At 40.4% G+C, this 16,946-nt stretch overlaps 1 protein-coding gene across 2 annotated transcripts; it reads right to left on the bottom strand.

The window, feature by feature from the left end:
• Positions 1–1,432: 1,432 nt before the first annotated feature.
• LOC133151564 (high affinity choline transporter 1-like) lies at positions 1,433–15,495 on the bottom strand. 2 transcript variants are annotated; one of them, XM_061274712.1, is made up of 9 exons: positions 15,170–15,495; positions 10,917–11,115; positions 10,726–10,839; positions 9,336–9,491; positions 5,027–5,175; positions 3,992–4,135; positions 3,656–3,809; positions 3,329–3,546; positions 1,433–2,859 (listed from the first exon to the last, which is right to left on the bottom strand). In XM_061274712.1, exons 2-9 carry the CDS (start codon positions 11,098–11,100, stop codon positions 2,329–2,331), a joined length of 1,650 nt encoding a protein of 549 aa, XP_061130696.1. In that variant the 5' UTR covers positions 11,101–11,115; positions 15,170–15,495; the 3' UTR covers positions 1,433–2,328. The 2 variants fall into 2 exon arrangements, with proteins under 2 accessions (XP_061130696.1, XP_061130697.1); XM_061274713.1 differs by lacking the exons at positions 9,336–9,491; positions 10,726–10,839; positions 10,917–11,115; positions 15,170–15,495 and adding exons at positions 5,736–5,782; positions 7,424–7,474.
• Between the last annotated feature and the right edge of the window lie 1,451 nt (positions 15,496–16,946).

A 16,946-nucleotide genomic window follows, 5' to 3' on the forward strand; every position in this document is an offset into this window, starting at 1 on the left:
TGTGAGGCGGACGTGCTACCCAGTGCGCCACCGAACCGCCCGGTAGTAGTATTTTTCAGCTAATTTACATTTTCCCCCTTTGCTGTTCCCAAGATATTTCCCTGCAGTCATGACAAAGAAAACATAGTAACCAGTAGTCGTTTTTAGATCAGCTTTTATTCTCGCAGAAGCTCACCCCATGGGGATTTACATTATTCAATTACAAAGTAGGACCTTGCCAAGCGGCAAGCGAGAACAGCCTTCACAAAGGTTCAGTATACATAGTTACTGACATGCATAATAGTATAAAACCACATACAGACAACGAGGGAGAAATAAAATGGAGCATTTTTTTAAATTATAAAACTAAAACCAGTCAAGGATGTTAATGGGCAACTTTTGGAGAGTTAAAAACATTGGAAATAAAATATGACTACCCCAAAAGGTATCAAGTAAATGTCACGCAACTACACTAGTAAGGCACAGTTTTCCATCTGTAATGTCTGAATATCTTAAGTTGCATGTAGTGCTTGGGGAGCAGTGTTCGTTGTGCTAACAATTCCGAGGTGACACACTGCTGAATAGTGCAGGCCAATCAAAAGGCCAATCTGAACATAAAGTGATAACAGGTCTACATTCTTTTTTTTTTTAGCTAAATCCTGGGTAAATTTTACTCCTTGTTCACTTGAGATACAAATACACGTTTGTGTTGTTCCTCTAAAACTAACAACGCATGGCAATCCACTTTTGATATAAAAATAACAAGAGTCAATGTACAAATTATGATTAAGCTGTACAAGTGTATAATACATTTAGAACTCACATTTATTCAAAAAGATGCATGCAATGAGTTCTGCTTTGATTCCACAAGTCTTTGGAAAACAGATTTTGACCATCTGACAATTTGTTTTAATTGGCATTCAGAAACAAGTGTTCAGCTCGAGCCCACTAAACATGATGGCCCGTATACACACGTTCAACGGCATCAATTAAATCAGGGGGGCAAAGCAGTTTCCAGTGATATTTACGTGAAGGCTAGTTTAGGTTGTGCCTTATACAAGAAAATGTTTGGAGGCTCACAATACAATGCCTGAAGGCTAATCAGTTAAAAAGAAAACACAAAATGCACATTCTCAAAACAGGTTACATAAATGATGTCAGAATTTATTTTAAGTAGTGTTTCTATTGATCACATATGCGTGTAGTCTTTAAATTGGAATATTTCCTTACATTGCACAACCAGCAGCATGTGACATGCTGGGGTGGGACAATCTTGGAGGGATGGCGGGAGGGGTTTTTTCCGGGGGGGTTCCCCTCATTGTCACAGCATTGTCAAAAAGAATACAATGGAAAGTTTTTAACTGGCTTGCCTCTGTTGACAGTCCTGCTTGAGGTGTTTGTATTCACATTATGGGCATGTTCACATAGAGTAACTGATTGTGCGTGATTAAAGAACAACAGTTGACAGTTGAGTTTATTTTCAAATCAGTGTACCTTTCTGTTTTATACGGGCATGGCTACAATGCAACACATTGAAACATTGCTAAAGGTGCTCACAAGATGTGCAATCATGCAAACATACATGAACTGGTTAGGGGCGTTGACGCAAATACAAGTGTAATCAATACCACAAGTTAACTGTGCTGAATGGGAGTAATTAAAAAATGATGGCCTTTTGCCGTTGTTTCTAAAGTGACAATTTGGACTGTATGTTGCAAGTAAAACAATTTGCACAAGCCTGTCGAATTGCAACACATCAGCCATAAAGGACTTGCTAACTACTTTCTCCAGTTGGACTGAACATTTGTGCAGAGAGCCAAAAAGTGTTGCATGCGCGTTTTAGTCAAGGGACCACATTTGCATCCAAAAACAAATAATATACTTTTGCTAGCGTGATAAAATATCATTTTATAAATCTGTACATAACACAAATCAACGAAACAAAACCATTAATAAACTCCATACTTCTTTCTTTTCCAAATGGAAATGCTTTTTAAAGGCTGTGCTCCTTCTGTCCATTGTAGAGATGTGTGATTAGCTGACAAGGCTCGGTAATTGGATTTTTTTAATGAATAACATTATATGCTACACTGGTTAATGGGTAACTATCATACACAAGCTAAGTTGAGATTTCGTACTGTTTGATTGTAGAAGGAAGCTGATATTAAAGACGGGTGCTAGGGGTTTCCAATTTTAGGCTGTTCAGTATGTGATACAAAATCACAGATTCTGTCCAGATTCCATTAACACTGTTAAACCTCAGCTGCTTAATGGCCATCGGCAAACCCCGTCGAGCAGACAAGCTTGTCTGCCTCCCGTCACGGCCCATTTCTTTGCCTTAAAGGCCCTTCAGCAGCTGGTGGTGTCCAGTAGCTGCTTGGATACGGCAAGTTCTTCGTTGTCTTCGGTGGGCTTCTCTTCTACAGGCTTGCTTTGCTTGCGTTTGGCCTTGTACACATCCCACTTTTCCGGCAAAAGATCGTTGTCAAAAACCAATATCATCAGCCAAGACACGACCATGATGGTGAGCAGCGAGACGAGCATGATCGTAGTACGAAAGGGGAAGAACTGAGTAAGCTTGCCTTCAGCATCCAGCCGGCAGTTGGGGAAGCGGAGGATGGGCGGCAGGCCGATGAGGGGCTCGCCGCTCAGGATTCTCAAGATGATTCCCATAAGGAAGCCCACGATGGCCCCGTAAGCATTTGACGCCTTGAAGAAGAGCACGCAAACCAGCTGAGGGAACATGATGGTGTAGGACATGTCTACGCCCACCAGCCAGAAGACGAGCACACTGCTGTCCAAGAAGGTGAGGCCAGTGCCAGCCAGACCGACAACCACCACCGAGATCCGGATCACCCACTGCATCTCGCGGTCCGATGCCTGGGAGGAGACAGACGGAGCGCACTTCAAAACGTGCTTTTGAATAAAGGAACATCTAGTGTTGTCTTGAGGCCATGACAAAGCAACATAGTTTGTCACGGGCAGACAATTTCGGTCCTCGAGGGCAAGTGTCCTGCAAGTTTTCTATGTCTCCCTGTTGCAACACACCTGATTCCTGAATGAATGATCAGGATTTTTATCCAGCTTCTACAGACCTTGCTAATGATCTGACCATTTGAATGTATGTCATTACTGCTAACATTCTTTAAAGCTACTCATACAATATGTAGCAATGACGTGTTTCAACGAAGTGCACTTTGCCCCAACTAAGTTGACAAAAACAGTTGATCAGCAGCAAAATGCACTACGTACACATAATTGCATAGAGGGCTAGCTGATAATCAGTTCCAATACCTAAAACCACAGGTAATTCCTTTTCTATCTCCGAGCACACGCTGTTGACACGCACCTGCTTCCGGATGATGTTCTTGTAGATATTGGAGGAGAATAGTGACGCAGAGGACAGCAGGGCTGAGTCCATGGAGGACATGACAGCGGCGGCTACAGCTCCGATCCCGATGATAGACACGTACATGGGCGTGAGGTATTGCAGGGAGATGGGGAGGATGGAACCTGCTTCGCCACGGTCATATGGAGTTGGCAGTCCATAGATCGTCGAGTTCCAATCTACGGAACGATTATATAAGGAGAGTTGATAAAAAATGAGGAAGCACTATAAACAGCAAAAGGCCCTGAATGTCTTTACACCGCGAGTCCAATTAAGAGTTGAATGTACCAGTCGATGCAGCCACAGCTCCCACCAGCACTGAGGGGATACCCAGCACCAGGCAGAAGGCAGCAGAGGCAAAGCAGGTCATTTGAGCCTGGGTGTAAGATGAGGCCGACAGGATCCTCTGGTAGAACGCTTGGTAGGCTAGACCGCCGAGAGCCTGTCACAAACACGACCAGCACAAAATGTTACTGTTTTTCACATCTCAGGAAATTAACAGCTGCCATCAAATCCATTCCAAGATCCTTTTGTGGCAAGAAATCTTAAATCCAGTACATCATGTCGCAGGAGATATGTATTTTTACTGTCCGGTGTATATTTATGAAGCGATCCCTGACTCACCAGCAACATGAAGTCGTCAAACCACTTGCCGGCTCGATCAAGCTCCACCGTGCCAACCCAGGGAGCCTGGAAGGTCTGGTTGTAGGCCGTCAGCGAGATGTCCACAGAGTGAGGGTTGGTCAACAGGAAAGGGACGCACACCCACTGTGTACACAACCACAAAGCTAAGTTGATTTCATTATGCACTCAGTGGAGGAAGTCTGACTGGAAACTAGGAATCCAAACCAAGTTGCTCCAGGCCCATACCACGAGTGGCGTTGCAGTATGTTTCGCTATAACTGTAAAACTGTAAGAAATATGGCTGCTGAACTTTCCCAAAGTATTTTAGAAAAATATAAAGGCGTTAAAATTTAATGTAACAACTTTACCACGCGCATCTGCTCGCAATGGTCACAAGTTTCCAGGAAAGAAACTAAGTATAGCTTGCGAGGGGGCTGGTCCATGAGCTCCGGTTACGAACCAGAACCTTTTTCAGTTCAAACGTTATTTGGGCTAATTCAAAATGCGGGCCACATGCGCAGAACTGCTATGGCGAGCAGTAAATAGCAGCTAAGCGCAACTGTGACAGCTGTTCCTAGATGGCTACATTCTTAAAGACAGCAGTTAAAATACCACATAGTCCCTCACTGAAGATCCTTATACAAATGGAAAGTCTGTCACCCTTTTAATACAAATATTCTGCTGTCAAGCCAATACTCCCGTAATACTCCCGTGGTTAATGCCTAATATCATTCGAAAGCGATTTGACTCAATTAAGAGCAAGTCATGGCAAATAATTGCTGAAATAACTGATCCTGCCCTTGATTTCCTTGTGGAAGAAAAGAAGTCTCCTCCCATACCAATGCATGCATCAGCGGTGCTTCTCGCCGCATATTTGGTCATTGTTTAGCTCTCACTATTTCTTTCTGTTCATTTCAACTTGCAAACGAAAGAAAAGTTGCTTGGCGGTTGCGATTTTCACAGCCCCTTCTATTTATCAGTCCAGCCCCCCCTTTCACCCCGGGAGAGAAAAAAGTCCTGGAGCCGTTTACATACCAGGCTGATAAAGATGAGAATGAGCTGGATCACATCTGTGTAAGCCACAGAGTAAAGCCCTCCCAGGAGCGTGTAGGCAATGGCAACGACGGCAGAGATGACAATGGAGTAGCCGTAAGAAAGGTCAAGGATCACACTCATAGTTCCACCTGGAACAAAACAGCATTGTGATGAGCACCAGGCAAGCAGGTTCATGGTGCAACGTACATTCATCACTGGAGACACATGCAACATATTTTTGTGATGGGATTAAATTATTATTATTAATATGTTCTAAACCCCTCTTTTGCTTTTAAATCGTTCTCTCTCCTTCTCACAGACATACAGACATACATATACATACATGCATCCACTTTTAACATATTTATTTGGTCATATTTAATTCATATCCTGAAAAGAACAACCACATATTACAATTGCCTAGCATAGCATTATATTAAACATCTCAAAAATAAATCCTACTCCAAAAGGTGGACATAAAGCAATGATATTAAAAACAGAACCAGAAGACCAGAAGCAGCCTATTGATTGTGACTCCATAACCCTCAATAGACACTGATCATTAAAAAAAAAAAAAAAAAATCAAACAAAAAACAGAAGTTTACGAAAGTAATGAAACAGCATGTGTAAAGAATGAGTAAATGTCAATAAGTGAATTTAAAAACAAGAAAATCTTGTTACTCAAACAAGGCAAGCAAAACGTCACTACCTTTACTGTTTCTTCTCCCACCTTGCCAGGGTCCCCCCAGCCGCAGCCTGCAGCCACACCACAACAATGTCCTTAAACAGAGAAGTGTCAGATCTGCACCATCTATCGCTACTTACCACCCTCTGCCCTACCGTGCCCACCCCATCCCACTTTTGTAAAAAACAATTTCTGGCTTCTTGGTGTTTGATGTTTATTTGACTGCCACGTCGTTTACCCTCTTCCCATTTATTGCATTAGTAATACTAGTCTTAACGTACCTACGGGACCCCTTACCAACTAACCTTTACGTAACTTTGATGGCAGTTCACACGTGGCGCTTAAATGCCAAAATGTTCAAGGTGGGGTCAGTCTAAGTCACTCTGTACTCCACATTCACATGTGGTGAGTGGAAGAAAATGAAACTCCGAAACGCCACAGCCACCTGTATTTATTTAAAAAATAATAATTCCCCGTCTCAATGATGTCGCTATTTGATTTAATCCCAGTATTAGGTGGTAAGGTATATGCCAAAAGATGGAACAAAAGGTCCAATAATTCATTTTTAGATGCCTTTTAGACAATCTTGAATGAGAAATGGTAGCAGTTTTCTTCCGGAAAGAGTATTTTTCACTTGAAGGAAGGGCCTGTCTGTATTTTATAGTACTGAATGTCACGTTGCATTATTTTGTATTACTGGCAGTCATAGTCCGCTCTTGAATTTATATTCAAGAAGGAAAGTGAAGCTATATACTGATGCCACATGTCAACTCAATCTCTTTCGATACGTTCTTATCCTTTTATTACCAAAGCCAAGGCTGGCCATGACGTAACATTGACTGAATTGTCAAGCATTCATGGTTGGTATGCTTTACAGTTTTTGTGGCATCCCCCTTGTGTGTTGAGCTGTGCCCTTTAGCACGGCGCTAAATTTAGGATAAAAAAAGATGGTGGAATGAGAATCAGGGGGCCCTTTGGCTTCATAGGTTATGCCAGAGAATAAGGGTTGCTTAAATACACCCATGTTGTTTTTAGATCCTCTGCCGACCCAGGGACACGCTGAGTGGGGCAAGAAACACGCACACATACAAGGACACACACCACTTGTAAACGTGGCCGATACCAATTTCCTTCCCTGTGGAAATTTGACCGTGGCTGATGATATTGGATGACGACTGACAGCATGTTTTCTTAAATGCAAAATTCTTTCTTACACTGAATAAGGAGATGCATAATGCTTGGTGTAAATGGTTGAATTTTGCCTAACAGAATTTTTTTGATTGACTTTTTAATCCCATTGGTGCTTTTTTTGTTGTTATTTTGTTTTTAATTTCTTCTGTTTCTTCTCAGAATTTAACTTCTGTTCTGTTCATAGCGGTCATCCAAATGTCAGAAGGTTTTACTGAGGAGTGAGGTGTCTACCCAGAGACGAAATTGGTTTAATTACTTTGGACATAAGTCTCAAGAACATTCCTTTTGTGGAGTGTCAGTGAACAGTTTACAGCGCTTCCATGGTGACTCAAACAGATATTACATGTATAAACATTACGCACGCACGCACGCACGCACGCAAACACACACACACACACACACACACACACACATACACGCGCACACGAAGCTATGTAAAGGCATATCATTTGCATTGAAGCAATCAGTCAAATAGAAATGTTTTTCATGATACAAACAAACTGGTTTGAATAATTGATCACCTTTCACAATCAACAGGCTGCTCGATGATTAACCCCCTTTTTAGAATACCACTGGAAAAGAAGACAGCGTTAAAACACACACGCAAAAACATGAAATACACACTCATAAACCCATTCGCACGGCACATCATAGCACTTACTACATCCACACCCTCATAGACACACACAGCAACGTAAAGCATACAGAAATGACAGCAGGAATTACAGTGCAAAATATTGTTTCAAACAAAAAATGCAATATTTCCCCAAAATCCTAGCACCGCTACTGAAGTTGTACTAAAATGCATTTGCCAATGCTGACCCTAAAAAAGTTTGGGATCACTCACAAAAATAACTGATCAGTTCATGAATGTAAAAGATCAGCTTGGACAATTTAGAGCATTTATAGTCAAAACATTTATGCACCCTTCCATGCATCCTGGGCTCATTTCATGTTTAACAACACACCCTAAAATCCTGTGCATAATAGGCACGCCCCCAAAAAAGTATTCCCAAATTGGGGGTGAGTATTATACATGGGTGTTAATATGACACAAATATATCCACCTTGTTTAGAAGTTTACCAGTGCATAGACACTAGCTAGGCATGGTAGCAACCAAAAATCATGCTATTCATCACGCTACCAATGCGATAAGGCCAACTTCAAAATAAACTTTACCCAACAAAATAATACATGGACATCAATGCCAAAGTACGCTTTTCATTTTGAAGTTGTTTTCGACAGCGTGTTGCAGCATTTTTCAGGCATTGCATCACAAACTGAATTAATGATCAAATAAAATGCTAGTTGAACACAGTTTAATTGTGTGCAACTGGTGTATATGTTCAAATTAAGAACAAAGCAATCTGTTTTTTGTCTCCGCACACACTCCTGCTGCTCTCTTCAAAACAGGAAAAGTGCGAGTGGAGGAGTTTGATCCAAACAGTGAAAAAGAGGACAACATTAAACCATCATGTCATATAATGTAAAGTGAGACTGTTATGTGAGCATTAGAAAACATAGTTATGGATACCAGCTATAAAGGCACATATTATATATGGGTACAGAGAAAAGTTTTAAAGATTGATTTTGGGGGTGCGGATTATACACAGGTTTGTATTGTACTTGACAGTGAACTTTAAATATGGTCACCACCTACAAAGCAGCTGGCAGAATAGCAGTAACAAAGCAGTCCGGACCATCACATCCGACTATCACTCTTCAGTTAGTTCCGTTGTTGCTGTACATAACTGTCATTTTGAAATGACTTTCCCTGTTACTAATTTTATTGGGAAGGATTCACATTGGTGTTTTGTGGGTGGCATTTAATGAAAATCCTGGCCAAAATTATTCACCAAGATAATGTGCAAAGTTCTTCCATTATAAAAGCGCTTTTCTTTTATAAATATCGGCTTTTTTAAATGATCCCAAACTTTTGCCGAGTAATGAGATTAGTGTTGACATGCGTGTTGTTTCTAAATGTAGGTGTCTTAGCATTCTCATTAGACTCCAAGAGCATGTACAAAAGCCATGCCCTTACAAATGAGTAGCTGTCCTTCACTTATTTTGGGTATGTCTGTCAGCTGAGGGATCCTGGCCCCTCACCACCCACCAGTGGAAGGACTTCACAAGTTAACATACAAGTGTAAATTCTCGTAATTTAGTCTGGAGGGCGTAGTTTCAACAAGTGCGGGAATAAGCACTCAGGGATCCATCATGGACATTTGACTACCACTACATCAATGGTATGACCTAATTCAATACGGATCTAACTTCAGTAGTCCTATGTATACTACTGACAATAATCATTCGGTCCAGTTGTAGTTTGTCTAGTGCACTGTTCATTGTGTGCTTGGATTTGTTTAAGCCTGCACGGCAGATGTCCACATAATTACTTCACACATGCACTTCTACAGTATGAAGGAACTCACCCAGGCTGACAAGTGTGCGTGCCACCCACAGAACATCAGCGACCAGTGCAGGGAGGATCAGAGCATTGCTCACAAAGTTCCCATACTTCTTCTGGAAAGGATCCATCATTGTCACATACTTGTTCTCTCTCATGGGTTTTGCAAAGAAAAAGCCACCTGGAATAGAACGGAAAGCATTGGTGCAAAATAAAGCTGTTGGGGCAACAGAAAGAGCTTCGAATTTTCTGAGAGGAACGCAAAAATAGAAATTGGCAAAGAGGGGGTTCAGAAGAATGATGACAGTACGTGATGATGTTAAGGAAAACAAGTGTTCTCTTTAGATCAGGGGTCACCCACGTGGTAGGCCTCAAGGATCACATAAGTAGGACATGGGCCTGTTCCCAAAATAACTCACCAGTGATTTTCTTGTACAAGCAATAAGATTGCACTGTACATTGACAGAGATGTATTAGTGATACAGTATTTATCTACTTCCTAATTATGTCGATAACGTGACAAATGTCTTCGCATAACTTCATATCAGTTATTAGTCATAGCAAAAAGATTTATTGTTTCAAATGTGTGTCAGCCCTCTGCACTAATCAGAGGCCAAGAAGTAGCATTCGGTTTCCAAAAAGTTGGAGACCCCTGCTTGAGATAAGAAAATACTATCAGCTGAACACAGGAGTCCAACGTAGCCAATAGCGGTCAAGAACAGCACATGGCACCTCTTATTTCCCGATCTCACATAACGTTCACATTGTGCCAGCTATTGTGACATTGTCCCAGCAGGTCACATCACCTGTTGCAAATGTTTAAGTGCATGTGTATCTCTCAGCGATTAGAGGTCTCTTTGGTTCAAGTCATCACTTTGCACCTGTTGCCTCATATTACCACCCGAAACTAATTTCTCCTGGTCCTATTTTTAAACAGAGCGACACTTTTATAGTTTGGTGCAGTCAGATGGCTGATGGTGGAGAAATTGAGGCTCTGTCAGAACTAAACAGCACTTGTTAGTATAAATAAAACAACAACAACATTGTTTGTCTTTTTCCCTCAAAACGCGGTATGAGATGGTTTGTGTTGCTTTGCTGACAATTTTTATCATATTGCAACATGTAATGAAATGCTTAGAAATCAACCCCCCCCCTCCCTCTCTTAAAAATGTGCAGTATAAGTTCCATTTACATAGGGGGGGCATTGTTGTTGCGTAACGCACAGAAGAACGCACTTCGTTTAGCATCTAATTTTACTGGCATTTCCTGCTGCTTGCTGCTATTAATTTCAAAGCTTCTACACTTGTGTGCAAGTGCGTCGTTTATCATCGGGCCTAGCTAAGAATCAGAAGACATTTGTCACAAAGGGGAGAACTTTTCAATTTGTGACTTCAGTATAAACAAGTTCTACTCACCCAAGAAAAATGTGACAACATAAGGCACTGGCATGAGAGCCCACACTGCTCCCAATGTTGGATTGTATGTGGCTTCCGCTATACCCAAGATAAAACCTCCTCCTACCCATGTGGCTGCAAAGACAGTTTTTATTTTTTTAAATATCATCATTTGTTGTCTTCCCACAGATAAGCCAGCAACTTTTTATTACCTGTCAGGGTGAAGACGCCCACGAGCAAGTTGATGTTCCGTCCAGCAAGTAGTGTGATCTCCATTCCATCTCCTTTGCATTTTTTCTCCTCCTTCCTGGAACGCATGGAAGCCCAAATGCCTGTTCCCAGGATCAGCAGGTAGAAGGCTGCCATCACCACCAGACCCGGCACGTTTAAAGTCATGGTTAACTATTGCCTCTGTTGAACAGGAAAGACGTATAAATATCGACCGCGTACACAAAACAAAGACAAATTGCACGTGTCCACTCAACATTCAATTTCAAAATATTTGTCTTAGCCTGGTACAAAATGTGATAGGTGAGAAATGACGGGGTCTGGTTAACATAACATTTTAGCACATCCTTAAAATCATTCACATCGAAAAGTTTTCTTTGAAAGAGCGGACGAGGAAATGCAACAGCAGACAGATTAAAAACGGGCTGGAAATACAAGAGAGTTAAAGGTGGTCTCACAATACCGTACTTCAGAAAACGGTGGACAAACAACTTGAGTGATCCATCAGAGTAACTTGAAAAACAAAGTATTTTTTAAAACATCTCTACTTTAGGACACAGGAGAAAATAAGACAGAGCCTCTGTTCAGTACCAAAAAAATGCATTGTAAGACCAGAGTCAAATTACAACTGCCTCAAGAATGTATGGACATTAACTTGCAAATGAGTACAGGGTGGAAAGGAAATGTTTGTCAAGGCCAGGGAATAAAAAATAGAAGCCAAGTGGAATGTTGTGTACCATGTGTGTATGCGTGTAATTTTGTGCAAGGTATAGAAGGAATGGCTGACGGACCGGGAAAGTTGCCAAAGGCAACAAAAACTCGCTTATATGGCTCATGTGATCTACAAGTGTGTGCACTGCAGTGCGCGGCTTTTTATCACAGCACACATTGCAGAATTCAAAACGTCGGGCGGAAACCTCCAACATTTGTTCAATTTGATATTGTTTGGCAAAATTGACACTATTGGTCAGCCCCTCACGTGGGTGCGTTATGCTTACAAAACGATTACCCAATCTAAAGTGATGCGAATGGCTTGCGCTTTGTGATTTTTTTTTTTTTGGTCCCTTTGAAAAGTGATGGTTTGGGAGATGCGAGAATTCTACTCGACGCCAAAGTGTGTCTATTTTGTAAAGAGGGAGTCAGTGCACTATGTTCATAAGGGAAAAGGAGACGAAAATGATTTTATACCTCAATTATTATTCTTTTTTTTTAAGATCCAGACAGCAGAGGTACACAGTTTTTACTAGCTTCTAAAACACACAGCCCACAGCAGGTCTAGATGACACAATCATCCTTCTGTCAGCCACTGTGTGCACAGCTAATACACCATAATCAATCATTACTGCATTAAATGCTGTCTGAGTTGCCCAAATTCATTTATACTAGTTGGGGAATTAAAATGGAAGAACAAACAACCCTGATAGAGAAAACATTGTAGAGCATCTTGTTTACTAACATGTGGTAACTGCCTGAAAGTTTTCAGAAGTTGAATCTTAATATTGAAAATTATATTTGTATTAGTGGTCTTCTCAATTCAGACAAGTGCACATTTAGTTGTTTGTAGATGGCTGGTTATTTTGGGGAGTCCCCTACTTGACTGTATGCAAGATATTTCACATTGGGGTGATGTCTGGATTCCTTCATAGGGATTGGACTGATTTTGAAGTTGGGGGAAGGGGGCTCCTCTTATATCTACCCCCTTACACACTCTTAACACACAGTAAAATTATAAGCCAAGGAACTCTGGCTGTCAGGTGGCTGAGATATCGGCAGTCGTTTCTTTCTCCCTCTTTTTTTTTTTTTTTTACCATGATGGTGTATTGTAAACCACACATCTAGAAAAAAACCCAACAACACCTCAGACATTCATTGTTAATGTTTGTAAAATCCCAAGATCCACATTTTCTCTGAATGTCAGCTAGTGGAAACATGATTGATTTGGTGTAATTATAAAAACAGTGGACTACTCATATTTGGGCCAACTTTTTTTCTTTTCACTTCTGCAGTTGGACATACAGTCAACATTTCTCACTCCAGACGCATACATTCAGTGCAGCGGGCGTACTCGCATGTGTAATGCGCCGCCACACACGTGACAAATACAGTACAGTAACAAACACTTTATTGAATTATCTCAGTACATATAAATTTCTCTCACTTAGTCTGGCCCCAAATAGTGGGTTGGCTCTGCGTGTTTATCTTATCTGACGAGTACTGTTGACAGACACTGATCACATCACTCTTGTAAGTATTCAGTATTACATATCCTACTGTATATACTGTCCATACTGTATTTTTGGACAAGTCACTATTTACACGTTTTGGCTGGGGGTGCAACCTATACTTTAAAAATATGCTTTCGGTATTTATAAAATATGCTTGTAGATTCTCAGTTAATTTACCAAAATAAAACAAGTTTATGTTACATGTTTCAAAATGGCCACCAGAAATGGAAATGCAAAGCACTGAAGTATGGCAGCCGCCTGAAAGTTTTTGTAATCTGTAGTCCTTGTCACTTTTTGTCCCACTTGCTATCGGATCCCGCTTGGCTATCATTTTGTGGCTTTTCTGTTTTTTCAAATGAGCGACATGTTTTCTATACTGCTCATGTTTGGCGCAGTGCATTTTCGGCTGTGTGTACTGTAATTGTTTAGTTTTGATTAACTCATTAAACAATACCAAATCTGTCATTTTAACCGCTTATAATATGAGAACGATTGCTATTTCAGCAGGTGAAATAGGTCAAAATGGTCATTTGGCCTCAACCCCAAAACATCTTTGAAATCCCCATTAAAGGAAGGTAAATGCAAACATTTTCTTTGTTATAATATGATCTGAGCAGTCCGATTGTCAAAGTTTCGGTTGTGGAATAAGAAATAAACAAGCAAAATCCACCCGTTTTAGCCATCCCATAGTTTTCAAAATAGAAAATGTCTCTCCTAATACATACACTCTCACAACAGCTGCAGCTTCATAAAACACTCAACAGAACACGTAACGTAACAGATCGACAATAATAAGATTTAACATTGTTACAACCACCAAGGGGCTAGATGGATTAAGGAATTTAGGAATGTTATTTTTTATTGAAACTTCTGGAGTGCAAAAATTATGCATCAGGGGGATACGTTCCTCAGTATAAAATAAGGTTTTATAAATTTAGGGAATTTCTATATAGGGTATTTTATCCAACAGAGCAGCCGCAATTAGACATGTATTGTTGACAGGATATACAATTGACCACCAATTGACATTTGAAGTTGTTGCATCAGAGGGCTCAATGCAACCTTCGGCAACATTTGGCTGCCAGACAGCTGGCAGAGCATTTATTTATTGCCAGTGTAACTAGAGTAACTTTAGACATGAGGACGCTCTCTGTCTAAATAAGCCATGTCCTCTGATACAGGTGCAGACGTGTGACTTGGCAATGCCCAGCTATTACTATCTATGAATACCTTCCTCCCTAGCCACATGTCTCCATTTCCCTTCCTCTCAGTACTTTTCCGCTGTTGCTCACTATCTTCTCCATCACGCCTGTGAGCTTGTGGATAGGTAATTTTCCACTGCTATTAACACCTATGGCCAAATTCCATACAATCACTTCCGCTCATTATAAAAAAAGTAAAAAACGTCTGATGTGTGTTAAAGCTTCCGTGAAATGTGACCTGTGTGTTTTGTCTCATAAAGACAAAAAAACCCAAAATGCATATCTATATATCTATATATAAAGTATATAAAGTGTGTGTGTGTGTGTGTGTATGTGTGTGTGTGTATATATATATATATATATATATATATATATATATATATATATATATATATATATATATATATATATATATATATATATATATATATATATATACGCTACAAAACAAACTGACAAATAACTTGTTTTCAAATCAGATGCGTATATTACACTTATTTAACAATTTTTGCAGTTATTTGTTTCAATAATGTGGTATTTTTCAGGCTAATTCCCCCACTCCAAGCAGTGTAGTAGTGAGAAATAATCCCTGGGAGATAAAATTCACAAAAAGCAAACTCCCTGTACACTTTGGTGAGACCCTCTAGTTATGTGGCCTCAAGAGTATTATCACTCAAGGCTATTTAGAGCAGTTATGTGTGCTGCTCTAACTTGAAGACAAACAGAAGCAAAGAACTATGCATACATTATAATGTAAATGAAAGCAACATTTAGGGCACATCGCATCTGAACAGGACATAGGTAACATACCCAAAACGGTGTTACACAGAACGTCTCAGGTCCTTGTGATGATGGCCGGTGGAAGAGAGAGATGCTATTCTTACAGATCACAGAACACACCAGATGATTGAGTCCTTCCAAAGAGGAAAAAGAAAAAAAAACATGCACTCAAATGGAATGATGTTAAACACTGCTAAGGCAAAAAAAAAAAACTAAGAAAAAAACTACCAAAATTGTACTTAGTTTTGATTTAAATGGTTTGGCGTTTCAAATAAAATGCTGGCAAGTTAGGAGTTGAGGTTTACTGACAGACCAGTCTCAAGGAAGGGAGGGTGGAACTCTCTGGAAGTGGCCTGCAAGCCTTTCCTATAAAGCTCTCCAGGGGGCGTGACAAAGTGGCCAAAGTGGAAAAAAAAACAGGGGACCACTACGACTTGATTGGCGACTGCTCCGAAGACCCAGTCGACCGACAACCAATTAGCTGTGAGCAGAATGCATGGCGTGGCCCAGCCCACATGTAAAGTCAATCCATATGTGGGTGACTGGTGCTGGAGTGCCCAGTACTAGCACCTTCTCCGTTCAACACTTGCACTCAATTCACATCCTCTACCCAAATGAAAATAACTAACTATAACTATAAATTGTAGATGTACGTATATATAACATAGGAATACAATTGACATCTTAGCTCAACATCTCACCTACCTGTTGTGTTTGACAGTGACTGTGTACAGCCAGCCTGACACCTAACACACTCACAACATATAGGAAAAAAACAAAAAATGTCCTCCTCTCTCAGGCTGCCTGTACTGTGTTGCTCCCTTACAGTTTGATTAGTGTGTGCTGTGTGGATGTGAGTGCCTCCTTTCTCAAGACTTCCACAAAGCCCTCCTTGTTTCTCTCCATATGGTTTAATGCATGAAGTATTGAGTAAATCACATGGGAAGAAACGTTGCTACAGCACTGAAGAATTGAGTTCACGAAAGAAATGTACCCTCTCTGTAAGCTCTCTACTTTCACTTTGAAACACATCTAGATCCCCGGGCCTTGAGTTTGACACGTGAGATAAACATTTCAATGTTAATATCCACTTTACACACACTCATCCTATCATATAATGCTACGTTTGATCAGGAATTAAGACATTAAGCAGTTGGTAAGACTTCAGGACAATTGTCTGTTTGGGAACAGTTAATTAAGGCCTTTTCAGTTACAGTGCCAAAAGCAAGGTTACTCCTGTATGAATTTGGTGTGAAAGAACAGTTTCAGAAAGGGGCAACTAGTCGTTTACTATATATATTTTTTTACCTTTTTGGCTTTCTGCTCGTGCAGTAATTGCATGCTCTAATATGATTACAAGTCTGACCAACAATATAGTCAAAAGCCAAGTCAATGAATGCACATATTAAACAGTAACAGAATTCATTGGTGTCATCTGATCAAACTTTAAACAAACATTACGGACAACTGGGAAAAGTAACAATGTACAATGGGCACTGTCCTGGCACTAGAAGTGAACTTCGCGGAATGCTGTCGTGGAGATTTACAAGTTAACAACTTCTAGGCATTACTTTTAATATGCCCAGCGGGCATGAAAAGAACAGATCATATTTGACTATTACTCTAAGAAAGGCAACAAAAACACCAATGGTGTGAAATAGGTCCAAATTAAGGACATGTAATGTTGACCTACAATTTTATAGGGTGAGTTTAACAGTTCAAAATAAACCAGGATAATCAAAAGCCATCAGTCAGTTTAGGTAAGAGATTTTCTTCTGAGCAATGAAATGCATCAAAAGGAAAATTG

The sequence above is a fragment of the Syngnathus typhle genome, linkage group LG3 (genome assembly GCF_033458585.1).
Source record: "Syngnathus typhle isolate RoL2023-S1 ecotype Sweden linkage group LG3, RoL_Styp_1.0, whole genome shotgun sequence".
Lineage (NCBI taxonomy): Eukaryota > Metazoa > Chordata > Actinopteri > Syngnathiformes > Syngnathidae > Syngnathus > Syngnathus typhle.